The sequence below is a fragment of the Stigmatopora nigra genome, chromosome 4, assembly GCF_051989575.1.
Source record: "Stigmatopora nigra isolate UIUO_SnigA chromosome 4, RoL_Snig_1.1, whole genome shotgun sequence".
Taxonomy (NCBI): Eukaryota; Metazoa; Chordata; class Actinopteri; order Syngnathiformes; family Syngnathidae; genus Stigmatopora; species Stigmatopora nigra.
In genome coordinates, this window is record NC_135511.1 from 16,060,356 (window position 1) to 16,076,574 (window position 16,219).

General features: G+C 38.5%; 2 protein-coding genes and 1 long non-coding RNA gene across 3 annotated transcripts in view; 2 read left to right on the forward strand and 1 right to left on the reverse strand.

Annotated features, from left to right (window-relative positions):
• Window positions 1-220: 220 nt before the first annotated feature.
• Window positions 221-6,468, forward strand: stx2b (syntaxin 2b). Its single transcript, XM_077714820.1, has 10 exons — window positions 221-332; window positions 406-480; window positions 548-647; window positions 1,529-1,603; window positions 1,680-1,753; window positions 1,883-1,991; window positions 4,345-4,418; window positions 4,513-4,650; window positions 5,152-5,262; window positions 5,341-6,468. The coding sequence occupies exons 1-10, from the start codon at window positions 303-305 to the stop codon at window positions 5,434-5,436; spliced, it is 882 nt and encodes a 293-aa protein (XP_077570946.1). The 5' UTR covers window positions 221-302; the 3' UTR covers window positions 5,437-6,468.
• Window positions 4,117-5,525, reverse strand: LOC144195287 (uncharacterized). Its single transcript, XR_013326071.1, has 3 exons — window positions 5,320-5,525; window positions 5,140-5,212; window positions 4,117-4,235 (listed from the first exon to the last, which is right to left on the reverse strand). It is a non-coding gene; the product is annotated as an uncharacterized LOC144195287 (long non-coding RNA).
• A 1,461-nt stretch (window positions 6,469-7,929) lies between the features above and the next one.
• Window positions 7,930-16,219, forward strand: part of rimbp2b (RIMS binding protein 2b) — a 74,617-nt gene continuing 66,327 nt past the window's right edge. The window contains 1 exon segment of the mRNA XM_077714508.1: window positions 7,930-8,179. Within this exon segment, the coding sequence (XP_077570634.1) occupies window positions 7,937-8,179 (243 nt within the window). The 5' untranslated portion in view covers window positions 7,930-7,936.

Below are 16,219 nucleotides of genomic sequence, written 5' to 3' on the forward strand. Positions count from 1 at the left end.
TGACATTGACGTCTCTTGAATTTGTTGCGCATTCGTCACACTATATATGACATTTTTTCCCCTTAAGAAGTTTATAATACAAAAAAAAACGTGTCAGTTGAATAAAATAATTATATTAAGGATGTATTGATTTCATCTCTAGAGAGCGTCAAGGGGAGGGACGTAAAAAGGCGTTTACAAGGAAGAGTTATTGGAGTAAAGGTCTTTTTTTCCAATTTGTTCCTCATGGCTCGATGACCTCGAGGGATTTTTTTGTATAGAATGAAGAAGTAAACTCTTCAGGTGACGAGCTGGCTTTTGTGATGAAGGATCGACTGGTTGAGCTGACTGTTGTAAGTTGAGACATTTTTTTTCGTATCTAGAGGACGCCAGGTGGACTTTTACCTTCTTATTTATCATGAACAGAGCACAAGTTCAGCGGAGGAGGATGTGGCAGTCTGTGTGGATCGAGATGGTTTCATGGAGGGCTTCTTTAGGAGGGTTAGTCAACATGAGCAAAAAGAAGTGCATTCTGTTTGGGTGGCTTTGAAAATGTGGCATTTTTAAGGTGGAGGAGGTTCGAGGGCTCATTGAGAGGATACACCATCAAGTGGAAGATGTCAAGAAGATGCATAGCATGATTTTGTCGGCACCCCACCCAGATGACAGTATGTACATTTTAAGAAATTCTTAGAAATATGCTGTTAAAAATACCCTCAAAAATGGTGTGCTTTGGAAAATTTACTTTCACTATCATACACATTATTATTATTATCAATACAGTTATAAACAGAGTCGGAGTAGTCCGTTTAACCTAATCTATGATGACTATTACTTATTATTATGTTGACTGCTTATTGTTATGTCGACTTCTACTCATTACGGGGACTACTACTCATTGCGTCGACTACTACTCATTGCGTCGACTACTACTCATTGCGTCGACTACTACTCATTGCGTCGACTACTACTCATTGCGTCGACTACTACTCATTGCGTCGACTACTACTCATTGCGTCGACTACTACTCATTGCGTCGACTACTACTCATTGCGTCGACTACTACTCATTGCGTCGACTACTACTCATTGCGTCGACTACTACTCATTGCGTCGACTACTACTCATTGCGTCGACTACTACTCATTGCGTCGACTACTACTCATTGCGTCGACTACTACTCATTGCGTCGACTACTACTCATTGCGTCGACTACTACTCATTGCGTCGACTACTACTCATTATGTCGACTACTACTTATTATGTCGACTACTACTTATTATGTTGACTACTTATTACGTTGACTACTTATTATTACATTGACTATTACTTATTATGTTAACTACTACTCATTATGTTGACTACTACTTATTATGTTGACTACTACTTATTATGTTTACTACTTATTATGTTTACTACTTATTATGTTGACTACTACTTATTATGTTGAAAACTACTTATTATGTTGACTACTTATCTATTTATGACTTATTTATTGAGCAATAGTATTTATTATTTATCTTTTTTGTGTTTTTCCTTCTTTCTTGTAGGGACAAAGGAGCAATTAAACGCACTAACCAACGACATTAAAGGAAACGCCAACGTAGTGCGAACCAAACTCAAATGTAAGTTCCCCACTAACTTTCCCCCCCATTCGTCCTCAAACCCAAATTTCACCCATGTGTTACGTTTCCACTGTAGCCATGGAGCAAAATATACCTCAAGATGATGCGGCTAACAGAGCCTCGGTTGACTTCAGGATACAAAAAACACAGGTCACTTTAAAGTTACTACCTAATAAGTATTCAATACATCATTTAGTTCATTATTGCCATGTTTGACAAGGAAGGATTTATGTAAAATTCCATAAATCTTCACATGAATATTGTATTTATTATCTCTAGCACACGGTATTGTCCAGAAAGTTTGTAGAGGTCATGACCCAGTACAATGAGACGCAAGTTTCTTTTCGGGAGCGAAGCAAAGGACGTATTCAAAGACAACTTGAAATAAGTAAGTGACAAACACCTTAAATATGGAATACTAATAATCTATTATTCATAATTTTTCATAGTTTTTAGTGCATTTCATCAGTTTTTTTCTTCTCTCTGACCACTGATAACTTGCTATGTTATTTTTTTTATAGTTTATAATGCAATGTATCTGTTTTTTCTTCTCTCTGACCACCTGCAATGTTATTTTTTTCAAATATGGACTATCAACAATCAATACCGTATAATCCGGACTATAAATTCCACTTTTTTTTAATACTTTGTAGTTCAATTCATGTTTTTTTTCCTTCTCTCTGACCGACAACATGTTATTTTTAGCCTATCCATATTTATAAAGCTGTTATGTTAACATATATCACCTATTTAGCCCGTCATTCTCAATTTTAAATTACTTTAAGGTATATTTATCCTTATTTTCTGATTTAAAAACAAACAAAAACACATTTACCCTCCCAAAAATTAAACTATTTATTCCTTCCTCTTCACTTTATATTCTTCAACTAGTGCGGTTTATAGTCCGAAAAATACGCCAATCCCTAAAAAATGTGCATTATTTAAACAGTTATACAGCCGAAATTTATGAATTTAGCCACAATACACAGCCTATACTTTCTTTAAGTAGCAGAACTAAATGCCCTAAATTAAAAGTATTGCACAGTGCGTATTAGATGTTTTGTATTTTCCCCATTACGACTATACAATAGTGAAAAATAGGTCTGCTCCCCCAGGCCCCCGCGGCCAGCATTAATGAGAAGCTTTGCACTCGAGCTGGTGAGCCTGATACTGGAGACTCTACCGTACACTGTGTCAGTGTTGCCGGGACAACGGGAAAAGGGTTGGGTTGCTTTATGTGTGTGTTGTAGCCTCACCTGCGACCCACACTGCTGTTTTGTAGTGACAACGTCAATGACATCACAATAAGTGACCTTTTATTTAAGGGTGTTATAGTGAAGGATTCACTTTGAATGAGATGTGAATGGAGGGTGTTTTGTTGTGTTAGCTTTGAATCTCTCTCTGAGGGAAAGCCTACACAAAAGGGGGTGTTACATCCAATAAGTGCTTTCCTCTCCGGAGGGGAGTGGTTAAGCAACAAGGGGGGGGAGAGGTGAAGTCCGGAGGGGGAAGCTTTTTCTGTTTATAGTCTTGCTAGTTGTTTCTCTATGAGAGGCATTGCTGTCTATTTATTGTTTGGGATGGTTTCTATTTTTGGGGATGCCCGATCCTAAAATGATATATAGTAATGCCTTGACATACGAGTGCCTTGAGGTACGAGTGATTTGAGATAGGAGTAAAATTTTGGCCAAATACAGTGTTACCTCGTTTATTGGGGACCGGGACCACCCGCGCGCGATAAGTGAATTTCCGCGAAGTAGGGATTCCCCTTCAAAAATGCTTAATTTGAATTTAATTCATTTTTTAAAAATATATATATATATTTTTTTCTACCCCCCTGTATATAGGAGACCATATAGAATACGGGTAGAGAGGGTGAAATTCATGTTATAACAAAAAAACTGTAAAATATGTTGTTTCAATGTAATATTTGTATTTTTTCCCCCAAAAAATCTGCAAAGCTCTTGAGTTTGCAGTAGCTGAACCGCGAAGTATCGAGGGAACAGTGTAATTATCTATATGAAACATAATGGCTACTGTCTTTCTGTTTGCAACTCCCTTGTGTAATGTCTCTACGAGCACTGGGCGGAGCATGTTTTTTTTCCTGTTACTCCAAGACTGTCGGACTCGGGTTGGTTCCCGGGCCATGTTAACTAACATCAACTCAATTTCATGTGGGTCGGACCATTTTAGATAAAATATTTAGATTTTTTTTAAATAAATGGATTAAAATAACTGGATTAAAATCCCTGAATATTCAGTTTTTTATAGATCTAAAACAATATTTATTTTAGCTTGTTTTATATATTTTTTTAGATTTTACAAAATTATTTTTGAACTAAAAACAGAAAAAAATCATTAAAAAATGACAATTATTGATTTAAAAGGGGGAAAATCAGGGAATTTAATATACATCTATACTCTTGATTTTAATTTGATCCTAAAACAGAAAGTCGCCACTCATGATTTACCACACAAAATGATTTGGTTATCACATTAGTGCAAAGTCATATTTTTAAACATTAGACAAACAACCCTGTTTTTTTGCCACTTACCCTATTTCGGGGGTGAGGAGGGGTCTGCAGTCCATCTTCGTTTATTTTTTGTGGGTAACACAGTATCCCCCTGGAACCTAAAAAAATGAACAATTGTTATTAGGGTGATTGACAAGATGGAATAAAAATCAATGGAAGGATTGGGTGCCCAAAAACGTCCTTAAAAAGTTCCCTTAATCATTTTAGCAGGACGAGTGACCACCAATGAAGAACTAGAAGACATGCTTGAGAGTGGAATCCCTTCCATCTTCACTTCTGATGTAAGAATTCGATCAACTCCCACAAATAGTACAAACATGAAATTGTCATCTCGTTTTTAAACACTTTAGCACGGATAATCTGCTGGATTTTTAGATCATTTCAGACTCCAAGATCACACGTCAGGCTGCATTTGAAATAGAGTCACGACATCAAGATATCATCCAACTGGAGTCCAGCATCAGGGAATTACACGCCATGTTTATGGATATGGCAATGCTAGTCGAAACTCAGGTGACTTTAAAAATTTGACAGATGGGCGGAGTCAGTACAAGATATGATACAAATAAAAAAGTGCATCCGTTAACAGTATATATGAAATATAAACAGAAAAAAAGGACTAAAATATTCACATACTCATCACTTATCATTAGAGTAAAAAGTATAAAGTATAAAGTAAAAAGGAATGTATTAAGAAATATTAAAATATCATTTAAAAAAAGATAGATGGGCTGTAAAACACAAAAAAAACAAAAAAGAGTGGACAGAGCTACTGCCACTGGCTTCCGCATGACGGCGCCATCTTGGGGAATAAAAAATGAAAAACAAAACAATAAAAAAAAAAAAAAAATATTATTTGGACGTCGGCGGGCCGGATTAAAAAGCCTAGCGGGCCAAATGTGGCCCGCAGCCCGTTGTTTGCCCACCGTGTCTGGCTTAACTACACCATTATATTATCAATGTATTCACCATATTTGCTTAAAAAACAAAACAAACTCTTACCATATTTTCCAGGGCGAAATGGTCAACAACATTGAAAACAATGTTTCCAATGCAACCGAATACATTTGTCGTGCTAAAGAAGAAACAAAAAAAGCTGTTAGATACCAGAAAAAATCCAGAAGGGTAAGTATTACTTTCTAATAACAAAATCCAACTTTGATAAGATACATTTCAACTAACCTCACATGTTTTTTTTGGCAGAAATATATCATCCTTGCCTTCGTTCTCCTGATCCTTCTCGCCATTGTTGCCCTGATTGTTGGTTTATCCGTCGGTTTAACCAAACCTCCTGTTTGACATAGTGTCAGGTGTAATTAGATTTAAATTAATAAGTGGTCCAATTTTTAACATGTTTTTTTCTGACTCATTTTCGCTTTTGTTCAGTTTTTTTCATTCTTTGGCTGTCCTTGTTTTACTCGTCGGGGGCCTTTGGGTGAAGGATTACTACAAAGGTCACGACCTTAGAGTAATCTCTTGTTCCTATAGTGATAAAGCTTACAATAGCGCCATCTCACTCACCGTATAAACAGCATTACAGGGGGAAATAGAATCAGGTATGACACGTTGTCTTACACCAGGGATGTCAAACATACGGCCCGCGGGCCGGATCCAGCTAATTTTGAGATCAAGCAGGCCGGACCAGTAAACTCATTGCAAAATGACATAGAACTAACAATAAGCCCACTATTTTTTTCCTTTGTATTAGTCACTAATACTAATAATTCGTGCAAAGAATGAGTCAATTATCAAAATGTTTATTAAAAGAATTTTCCTTTTACATTATGAACAATATATTATGAACAAGAAAATAACATAAGAACATAAATAAATGTCAATTCATGTTCTCTGCAAGTACTAAAACACCACGCCCCCTAGCGGATAATAAAGAACTACACATTTTAAAGAAAATTCATATTTTTTTTATACAATGCAGCTTTCTTCCCCGGGCCGTACCAAACCACCAGACGGGCCAGGTCCGGCCCGCAGGCCGTATGTTTGACACCGCTGTCTTACAGACTTGTTTGTATTATTCACACCGGATTGCGACGCCTCATTGTCAATAAGTACAACTGACTAGTTTCCCTTTGTTGAACAAATGGTATATACATTGTTCACTGGTTAATACATAAAATAAATACTGTATTGGCCCCGAGTATAAGACGACTACCTATTTTTAAAGACTGAAAGTTTGGAGAAAAAAAGACTTTTTGAACAGTAAATTCAATTTCTATACAGAAAATAATTATAGTAGATCTGAAACAATTGATTCTAAAAATATATTTGAGAAAAATAGCATGTTGTTTTCGTAATATTTGAACATATGTAAACTGAAGTGCAATTATGTTTGGAAATGAATGGGTTCTGATTTTTTAAATGTAAATGTAATCAATTTACTGTGATAAATCAACAAAATTGCAATAACTGCATTAACCATTAAAGTGGTCAGCATTTGCTTTAAAGATATCTGGCGCCAACTAGTGTTGTTAAATGGTATAATCTCAAAAAAAACAAAAACAAATTTAAGACAAGACTTTTTCAGTCTTATTTCAATGCAAAAAAACACCGTCTTATAGTCGGACCAATAAATGAATCACTAATATATATTTTTTTTCTAACTCTGTGCTTGTATTGTATTTAAAAGTTGTAGTAGTATATAGACCCCCAAAAATGAAATTTACAGAATGTGCCAGTCTATTCGTTGCCTTCTTTAACGTACAGAAATGTTAAATTGTAACTGTGATGCCATAAATAAATCTGTGAATGTCATTTTAAAACATTGTGGTTGTTTAAATGTTACCAATTAGATTTACTATAAAAACTCTGTGAAACCGATGAAAAATAAAAATGTTTCCCAAATGATTTTGTCCATGTCTACATTTTTTACACCACACAGAAAAAATAAATTAAATTATTAATTTGAAATGAACAATGTAATATTGAGGAATATTTTGCCTTGACCTGATCAAACTTATTTTGCTTAAAACCTTCAACCAAATAAGGTCATATTTTATTATTGTAATATCTATAATTTAATGCTAAATTGACAATATATACATTAACAAAAAATGCACAAAATATATCATCTAATTTCTAACAAACCTGTCTATATTCCCCAAAAAATACCTTACTCCCACACCAAGTTTCCAACCAATATCACCCAAAAACCACCAATATCACCCAACCCCCCCCCCCCCCCCAAAAAAAAAAAAACACCAAAATCACCTAACCCCCCCCTTCAAACCAACAATATCACCCAAACCCCCCCAAAAAACACCAAAATCACCTACCCCCCCCTCAAACCAAAATTATCACCCAAAAAAAACCCCAAAACCACCAATATCACCCAACCCCCCCCAAAAAACACCAAAATCACCTAACCCCCCCCCCAAAAAAAACACCAAAATCACCTAACCCCCCCCCCCCCCCTTCAAACCAACAATATCACCCAAACCCCCCCAAAAAACACCAAAATCACCTAACCCCCCCTCAAACCAACATTATCACCCAAAAAACCCCCAAAACCACCAATATCACCCAAAAAAAATCCATACCTTATTGCCAAACCAAATTCCCCACCAACATCACCCAAAAAAACCCACCCAAAAACCTCCCCAACCCCAAAACCAATTGATTCCCCACTTCTTTTAATACATTCCTCGCGCCAGCTGTGCCATCAGCCGCCGTCTGTGTGTGTCCGCACCATAATCCAACATCCACTTATTATGTAACCCTGCTGGATACAGATATTTATAATCTGACGTTATGACATCATCCCGCCGCCCCGGCGCATCTGACCATGACAAGCGAGCGGGGTGGCGTGCGAACCGGCCTGTCATGGTACGTCGTCCAACCACCACAACATCGTTCCGCGGCTCACACCGCGGTTATCGCCCCTTACTTTTCGCCCCAGGGCTCCATGGGTGGTCACAAGACGCACAGGCTGGAGAAGAAGAAGCCCCTAAATACGCGTCGGAGCGAAAGCGCGGCTAACCCGAGACCCCCGGCCGACAGTGGCGCTTGGACTAAAACCCCGGACGAGGTGAGCCCACCCTGAAGTCCCGTTCGACCCCTGTTAACTCGGTTTAATTGAGGAGAATTTGTAATTACCCGCGTTAGAATACAATGCTCTGATTACAAAGGATTTAAGTTAAGTAGCTTAATGTTCGATTTTTTAATTTTGTGAACTGAAGGTTTCCAAACCAGGAAAAAAAACGAGTGGTTCTTGGGTTCATGTGAGGACAAAGCTTTGATTCTACCCGTTTTGACCTCTGACGCGACCTTTCCCCTGGCCAGTTAAACCACAGCGAATTGGGATGATGATGGTTATTTTTGAGTGTACCGTATTTTCACCACTATAAGGCGCACTGCATTATAAGGCGCACCCTCAATGAATGACATTTTTTCCATATATAAGGCGCACTGGATTATAAGGCGAACTGCCTATTTTGGAGAAACTGTAAGACTTTTAAGTGCGCCTTATAGTCGTAAAAATATGGTAATTGTGATTGACTTCCAGGTATGAAGCACAGTCACCTCTAGAGCCAGCCATTGTTGATGTTTTGGATTTTTTTGTATAAAATCTTGCAGTGGGGGAGGAGCTATATGATGGAAGATTTTGTAAACTAAGATGGCATCTGCATATTTAACAGTATTGTTGCAGTTCAGGCATTTGTGTTTTTTTTTTTTTAATATCCGAGTGTGGTGGTTTTTTGTTTTTGGTTTTCTGTTTTTTCCATATATAAGGCTCACTGGATTATAAGGCGCACTGTCTATTTTGTAGAAAATTTAAGACTTTTAAGTGCGCCTTATAGTCGTGAAAATACGGTGCCTTTTTATAAATGGCTGCCAAATCTGACATAAACGTATTGTGACAGGCAGTTGCCTCAAGGTAGGATCCGTGGATGTTTTTTTTTTTGATGAAATCCCATAATATTTAATGTTAGCTTTGACGTTTACTCTCCCAGCTCACTATTTTGTAGGCTTGAAAAAAAAAACGTTCTGGTAAAAATGGTCGTTTTTCCAAGTATTCAATGTCATTTCTCTGTCAGAGTGAGCTATATGGAAAAAAATGTCTTGTCTAATCTGCTGTCTGACCAGCAGTGAGGTGCCCTTGAGCAAAGCCCTGAGCACCCGTCCTTTTTATTTTCTGGAATTTCTTTACACTAGATGACTACTGTGTTTTATATTTGGATCTCATGATGTCAAGATTGGGTTATACTCAGTATCATCCTATGCAGAATTGAATTACTCCCTCATGTAATGTCATGTAACGAACACTGGGCGGAGCTTAGCATTTTTTCAGTGTTTTTTTTTACTGTTAGTCAGTGCGAATGGCGGAGCTTTTTCGTTAATACGAGAGGAGTATATATTACTTCTCGTTGGCAAGTAGTTGTGCGTTATCCTGTTGTGAGGACATTTGTGTGAATCATTTTCTGAATATTTTGAAGGGGATATAAAAGTAAACAACCCTCGATAGGTTGCGTCTGAAAGTCAGGGTGGAGGCGGGGCTAAAAGAGCCAACCCAGGAGAATAAAGGTATGAAAATTTAAAAAAAAAATAGAAATTAGTTTAGTGTAAGGTTAGATTAAATTTGTTTTAGAGTGTGTCTGCATCATAATCCTAGTTAATTTCAATTTGTTTATGTTATGTTACGAGCACGTTGCCATGCAAAAAGTCTAATTTTAGTACTATTAAACACATTTTAGTACTATTAAACCACTAGTTATGTGTCACTTTGTTAACAGATGGCGAATTAGAACAAATCAAAATGTTTTTCCAATCCAATATCCTGTTTTTGGTGTTTTTTTAGAGAGTTGGAACAACTCTTTAAATATTATTATTTTTATCATTTTTTTTATCATTAGTTTTTAGTTCATTTCTATAGTAAACATTAGTTCGGGATATGAGTAAATCGACATCTGAGCTCAGTCCTGGAACGAATTAAGCTTGTATCTCAAGGTCCCACTGTACCACAAACAAACAAAAACTATAATACTATCTATTAGCATTTATTACCTATAGCAGCACAATAATACTAAAAATCCAGTTTGTTAAGCTCCAAGCACGTTACCATGCAAAAAAAAACCCTCTCAACCCATTTCAACCAACAAAACTAAAATCAATCACCCCCAAAACTCCCAAACAACCTTGCATAAATTCCCCAAAACCTCTCCAACAAAAACATACAAAAAATCTCAAAATCCTACCATTACTTCCCTATAAAACCCCCAATCTCACCTAATGAGACCATTAGAAGACAAAACTCGCCTCACAGCACCCCCGTGTGCGGGAGTCCTTTGCGACTAGACGTGTAAACGATGGAGAAAGTGCGAGAGAGCGGGAGAAAGGGGGCGTGTTCATGTATGTGTGCTGCTTTTGCTGCTGCGAGTGTGAGCTGAGTGATGCTCGATGTGCTGGCTCTCTCCTCCTCTTCCTCCTCCTCCTCCTCCTCCTCCTCCACCTCCTCCTCCTCCTCTTCCTCCTCTTTCCGTCTCTCCCCTGCATCGCTCCTCACTGCCCTGCACCGATGAACCATTTTACGCTACCGATCCGTTACCGACATCGTTTTTTTCTCGCTACCGTCTCCGTCCTTGGGAAGCACTTGCCGCGGGACCGGCCCTTTAAGAGCTGCCGCTAAAAAAAAAAAAGGTACAGAGCAGTTTTTTAATTTAAATATTATTATTTTTATGATTTTTTTTTACAATTGGAGGTTGGGCTCGCCGTGCTGCGGAATCGCGAAGGCTGTTACCGAGGGATAAAGATGCTCTGGGACTCTTAAAGGTTAAGCTCATTGAAATTTTTCATCCGTCTTTCAGTTGGCGGGCAACGGTAGGGTTTTTTTTTAGGGGTTTGCTGAAGTAGAGCTAGAGGACGTGGCGTTTCATTTGCATGCGGGAAGGATTCACTTCGTATTCGGCAAGGTTTTTGCTTCCTATCTTGCCCTATGTAGGTTCTAGTCTGTGACCGGAACATGATTTAGTCTCATCTCTAGTTAAAACCGCCCTCAAGTCAAAGGAGAAGTTGCCTTGATAAATTGGCTGTATAAATTGCAACCTGCAAAAAATCAACGGTGCAGACCGGTGAACTGCTATTGGTTTAAATCTTGACTAACTGGTGCCCTTTTGAGTCTGGTGCTCATGTTATGCTACTTATCATTTGGTTATGTACGTCGCAGAGGATGGTTGGCGCGCTTCTCAATGCCGAGTCGTTAAATTTCTGCAGCATCAGCATTTTGGCACTAAAAATGGAAGTTAAAAATGTGGATGGCAACCATGAGAATTGGGGGAAAAGGTGCTTTGCACGGAAAAAACGGCATTCTAGACCAGGGGTGGGCAAACTTTTCAGCCCGGGGGCGATATTGACTTTAAAAATTTGACAGATGGGCAGGGTCAGCACAAGATACGATACATATAAAAAAGTGCCTCCGTTAACAGTACATATGAAACATAAACTGAAAAAAAGGACTAAAGTATTAACATACTCATCCCTCATCATTAAAGTAAAAAGTATAAAGTACAAAGTAAAGTAAAAAGGAATGTATTAAGAAATATTTAAAAAAAAATAAAAACTGTGGAAACTCAAAGTTAAACAACAATGTATGAAATTTGTCTTTTCCAATTTGATTTTTTCTTTTGAACCAAACGTCCAGGCGACCAAACATCCAGGCGACCAAACATCCAGGCGACCAAACGTCCAGGCGACCAAACGTCCAGGCAACCAAACGTCCAGGCAACCAAATGTCCAGGCGACCAATTTAAAGTAAAAAGTATAAAGTACAAAGACAAGTAAAAAGGAATAAGAGTGGACAGAACTACTGCCACTGGCTTATGCGTGATGGCGCCATCTTGGGGATAAAAAAAAAACATTATTTGGACAATGTCGGCGGGCCGTATTAAAAAGCCTAGCGGGCCAAATCTGGCCCGCGTGCCATAGTTTGCCCATCACTGTTCTAGACATGAAAAATGAGTTGTGTACTGACAAGTTTCCATTCATACTGTAGCTCCTCCTCCTTCCCACCTTGACAAGTTTGAATGCTCATTCATCATCTGCAAGGTTTAGCCCTGAAAAGCCAGCAAGTGGCTTTTATTAACAAAAAAAATTACATTCATATTTTTAACTCTACTCTGAAATGAGTTGAATAAGGTTCTTTAGTTGTGAGAAGAATTTTCAATGAATAGACGCAAGTGGATATTGTAGTGAGTTCTTTGGAACTTAGATTGAAGAAGTATGGGTTTATTTGACAGGTGTTTTATGTCCCTGACTTACTTGAGTGGAAACGCCCCATGGGATAAAAAAATAAATAAAAAAATAGGGTTGGATATATTGTTTTCTGGTCTTGCTGTGAAATCAACTCACTTAAGAAGCAGCTACACGTACTTCTGGGCTATTGGTGTTCCATTTTTATCACCAAATGTTGACTTGGGTTGAAGTAGGTGGCAAATGTGGACAAGAGAGTACTACTAGAAAACATTGATTAAAAATTCTCGCGGAGCCAACGCCGATTTAGGTATCCAATTCGAAAGCGAATGGAATTCTCAAAAAAAAAAGACAATGTCACCTTCAAAGTGATCTTGTGACTTGCACAGAAAATATTTCTCACTATTGTTTATACCGTATTTTCACGACTAAAAGGCGCACCGCATTATAAGGCGCACCCTCAATGAATGACATTTTTCCATATATAAGGCGCACTGTATTATAAGGCACACTGGATTATAAGGCGCACTGTATTATAAGGCGCACTGTATTTAAGGCGCACTGTATTATAAGGCGCACTGTATTATAAGGTGCACTGTATTATAAGGCGCACTGTCTATTTTGGAGAAAATTTAAGACTTTTAAGTGTGCCTTATAGTCGTGATTGCTATTGACTTCCAGGTATGAACTACACAGTCACCTCTAGAGCCAGCCATTGTTAAAGTTTTGGATTTTTTTGTATAAAATCTTGCAGTGGGGGAGGAGCTATATGATGGAAGATGTTTTAAACTTAGATGACATCTGCATTTTTAACAGTATTGTTTCAGTTCAGGCATTTGTGCTTTTTTAATATCTGACAGTGGTGGTTTTTTGTTTTTGGTTTTCTGTTTGTTTCCATATATAAGGCGCACTGTATTATAAGATGCACTGAATTATAAGGCGCACTGTATTATAAGGTGCACTGTCTATTTTGGAGAAAATGGAAAACTTTCAAGTGCGCCTTATAGTCGTGGAAATATGGTGGTAATTGCTATTGACTTCCAGGTATGAAGCACTCACTACTTTACAGTCACCTTTAGAGCCAGCCATTGTTAATGTTTTGGATTTTTTTGTATAAAATCTTGCAGTGGGGGAGGAGCTATATGATGGAAGATGATGTAAATTTAGATGGCATCTGCATATTTAACAGTATTGTTTCAGTGTTTTTTTTAAATATCCAACAGTGGTGGTTTGTCGTTTTTGGTTTTCTGTTTTTTTCCATATATAAGACGCACTGGATTATAAGGCGCACTGTCTATTTTGGAGAAAATGTAAGACTTTTAATTGCGCCTTATAGTCGTGAAAATACGGTACTTTATGACAGTTCTCCTTGCACTTCCTGACATTTTGTGACAAAAACTCCTTGGCTTTATAGACCTTGTATGCTATCCCATTTGAATGTTCAGGCAAGATGACTTGTGCCAAAATAATAAGAGATTACTGTGTACTTTGGGATTGCTCAAAATAATGAATAATAATCTGGCATGTGAAGTAAAGAAACTCATGAATTTACAGCGCTTTGATTTTGGCCTAACAAACCTAATGAACTGAATGGAGTGCTGGAGCAAGATTCCCGTGGGAAGTGCTTGCTTTTGGGCCGCGGCTGATCCACAGTGCAACATTGCATGTTTACTGCACTTCACTTTGGCTTCTCAAATACCCGCATAGTATATTGCCTTTACACACAGCCTATATGTTTTGATGGCAGCTAGCCATCAGTTGCTAATTCCTCCAGCAGCTGTAGCATCGACCCACAAGATATTTCAAAGCAGTCAGTGTATGTGCTTGATAAGACGAGGAATAGCAAGGTCATTTCTTTTTTTTAAAAATGGGAAAAATATTGTCGTTAGATTCTACGATTGAAAATTGGCTTTTGTGGAGTTGTTAAATTGACTAAAGGTGCAATTTTGGCTGTTAGAGGAGCATTTAGTTAAAAAAATATTTGAGAATTCTTCATTTTTTTAAAACTGTTTATCCTCACAAGGGTTGCAGGGGGTGCTGGAGACAATCCCAGGCAACGACAGGCACCAGGTGAGCCAATCACAAGACAGGAGGAGATGGACAACCATTTGTGCTCACTTAGCGTTCAAACAGCTGAGCTGGCATGTTTATGGGATGTAAGAGAAAACCGGGTTACCCTGAAAAAAACGGGTTGCCAGGAGAAAACTGGGTTGCCAGGAGAAAACCGGGTTACCCGGAGAAAAACAAGTTACCCGGAGAAAACTGGGTTACTTGGAGAAAACTGGGTTACTTGGAGAAAACCAAGTTACCTGGAGAAAACGGGTTGCCCAGAAAAAAAACGGGTTACCCAGAGAAAAACGGGTTACCCGGAGAAAACTGGGTTACCCAGAAAAAAACGGGTTACCCAGAGAAAAATGGGTTACCCATAGAAAACCGGCTTACTCGGAGGAAACCAAATTACCCGGAGAAAACTGGGTTACCCAGAGAAAACCAGGTTATCTGGAGAAAAATCGGCATGTTCTTCCCATGTGTGTGGGTTTTCTCCGGGTAACTCAGCTTTCTCCAGGTAACCCGGTTTTCTCCTGGTAACCCGGTTTTCGCCAGGTAACCTGGAGAAAACCGAGTTACCTGAAGAGAAAACTGAGTTACCCGGAGAAAACCCACACACACCCGAGTTGAACATGCCAACTCCACACAGGGAAGACTCAGCTGGCATTATGCCCTCAATCCAAGAACTGTACACAGCAACCACTGGTCCACATTGAATAATTAATCTTCAAAATTGCTCTAATTTCTAAATCTAATATTTTAAACACATAATCTAACCTGTTAAAAAAACTGCCTGTCTTCCTGAAACGCAAAAGAGCGACATGTGATATTCCTCACTAGAAACATACGTTTAGAACAGACATGAAACGGAATGCATTAACACCACCATCTTCCCGTTATTCAGAACCCTCCCCTCCCTTGTCGAAAGAGAAAGGCTAAATATGGCCGATCCGTAGCTTTGGTCGGCCGTCTGTACACGCCTGGACGGGCTTTGGCCGACCGAGCGTGGTCTTAAGTGACCGAGCGAAGCTAGGTCGTACGTAGTAACAGCTGGAACGCGGCTGCTGGCACCAGAACGGAGACTGGATTGAAGCACGTGACCCACAGTGTGAGAGGCTTTAGTGATATGAGCAGCAGAGCTGGCGTGCAATGTTACATAACACTATCTTCGCTGGGAAAAATGGCTTCTGTAAGGCTCTGTGACAGCAGAGTGAAAGTGCATCATCATCGTTAGCAGCCATGTCACTTTGGGTGGATTGTCCGACTGTCCGGCGTAAGACAATGACAGTGCAAACAAGGCTTTAACACTCTATGGCGTCCCTCCCTTATGGGCTATTTGACTTTTAAAGTCTGATTTTTAGATTCTATTTGCAGTAAAATGTTTTAATTCAAACCAGTACATTTAATTTGGTTGGTTGAATCGATTGGTTTGAACGTTATTTCATGCTGGATTTAGGACATTTCTAGACGGACATAAGACACACAAGACATTGTAGACCCAGTTAAATATGTAATGGCTTGTTTTCATTTCATCTGTGGCACGGTATTACAGTGTTCCCTCGGTTATCGCGGTTAATGGGGACCAGTACAACCCGCGATAAGTGAATTAACGCAAAGTAGGGATTCCCCTTCAAAAATGCTTAATTAAATTTTTTTTATTCAATTTTTTTACACCCCTGTATACAGTACACCATATAGAATACGGGTAGAGAGAGTGAAATTCATGTTATAACAAAAAAAACTGTAAAATATTGTTGTTTCAATGTAATATTTGTATTTTTTTCCCCCCAAAAAATCCGCGAAGCTCGGAGTCCGCGCTAGCTAAACCGCGAAG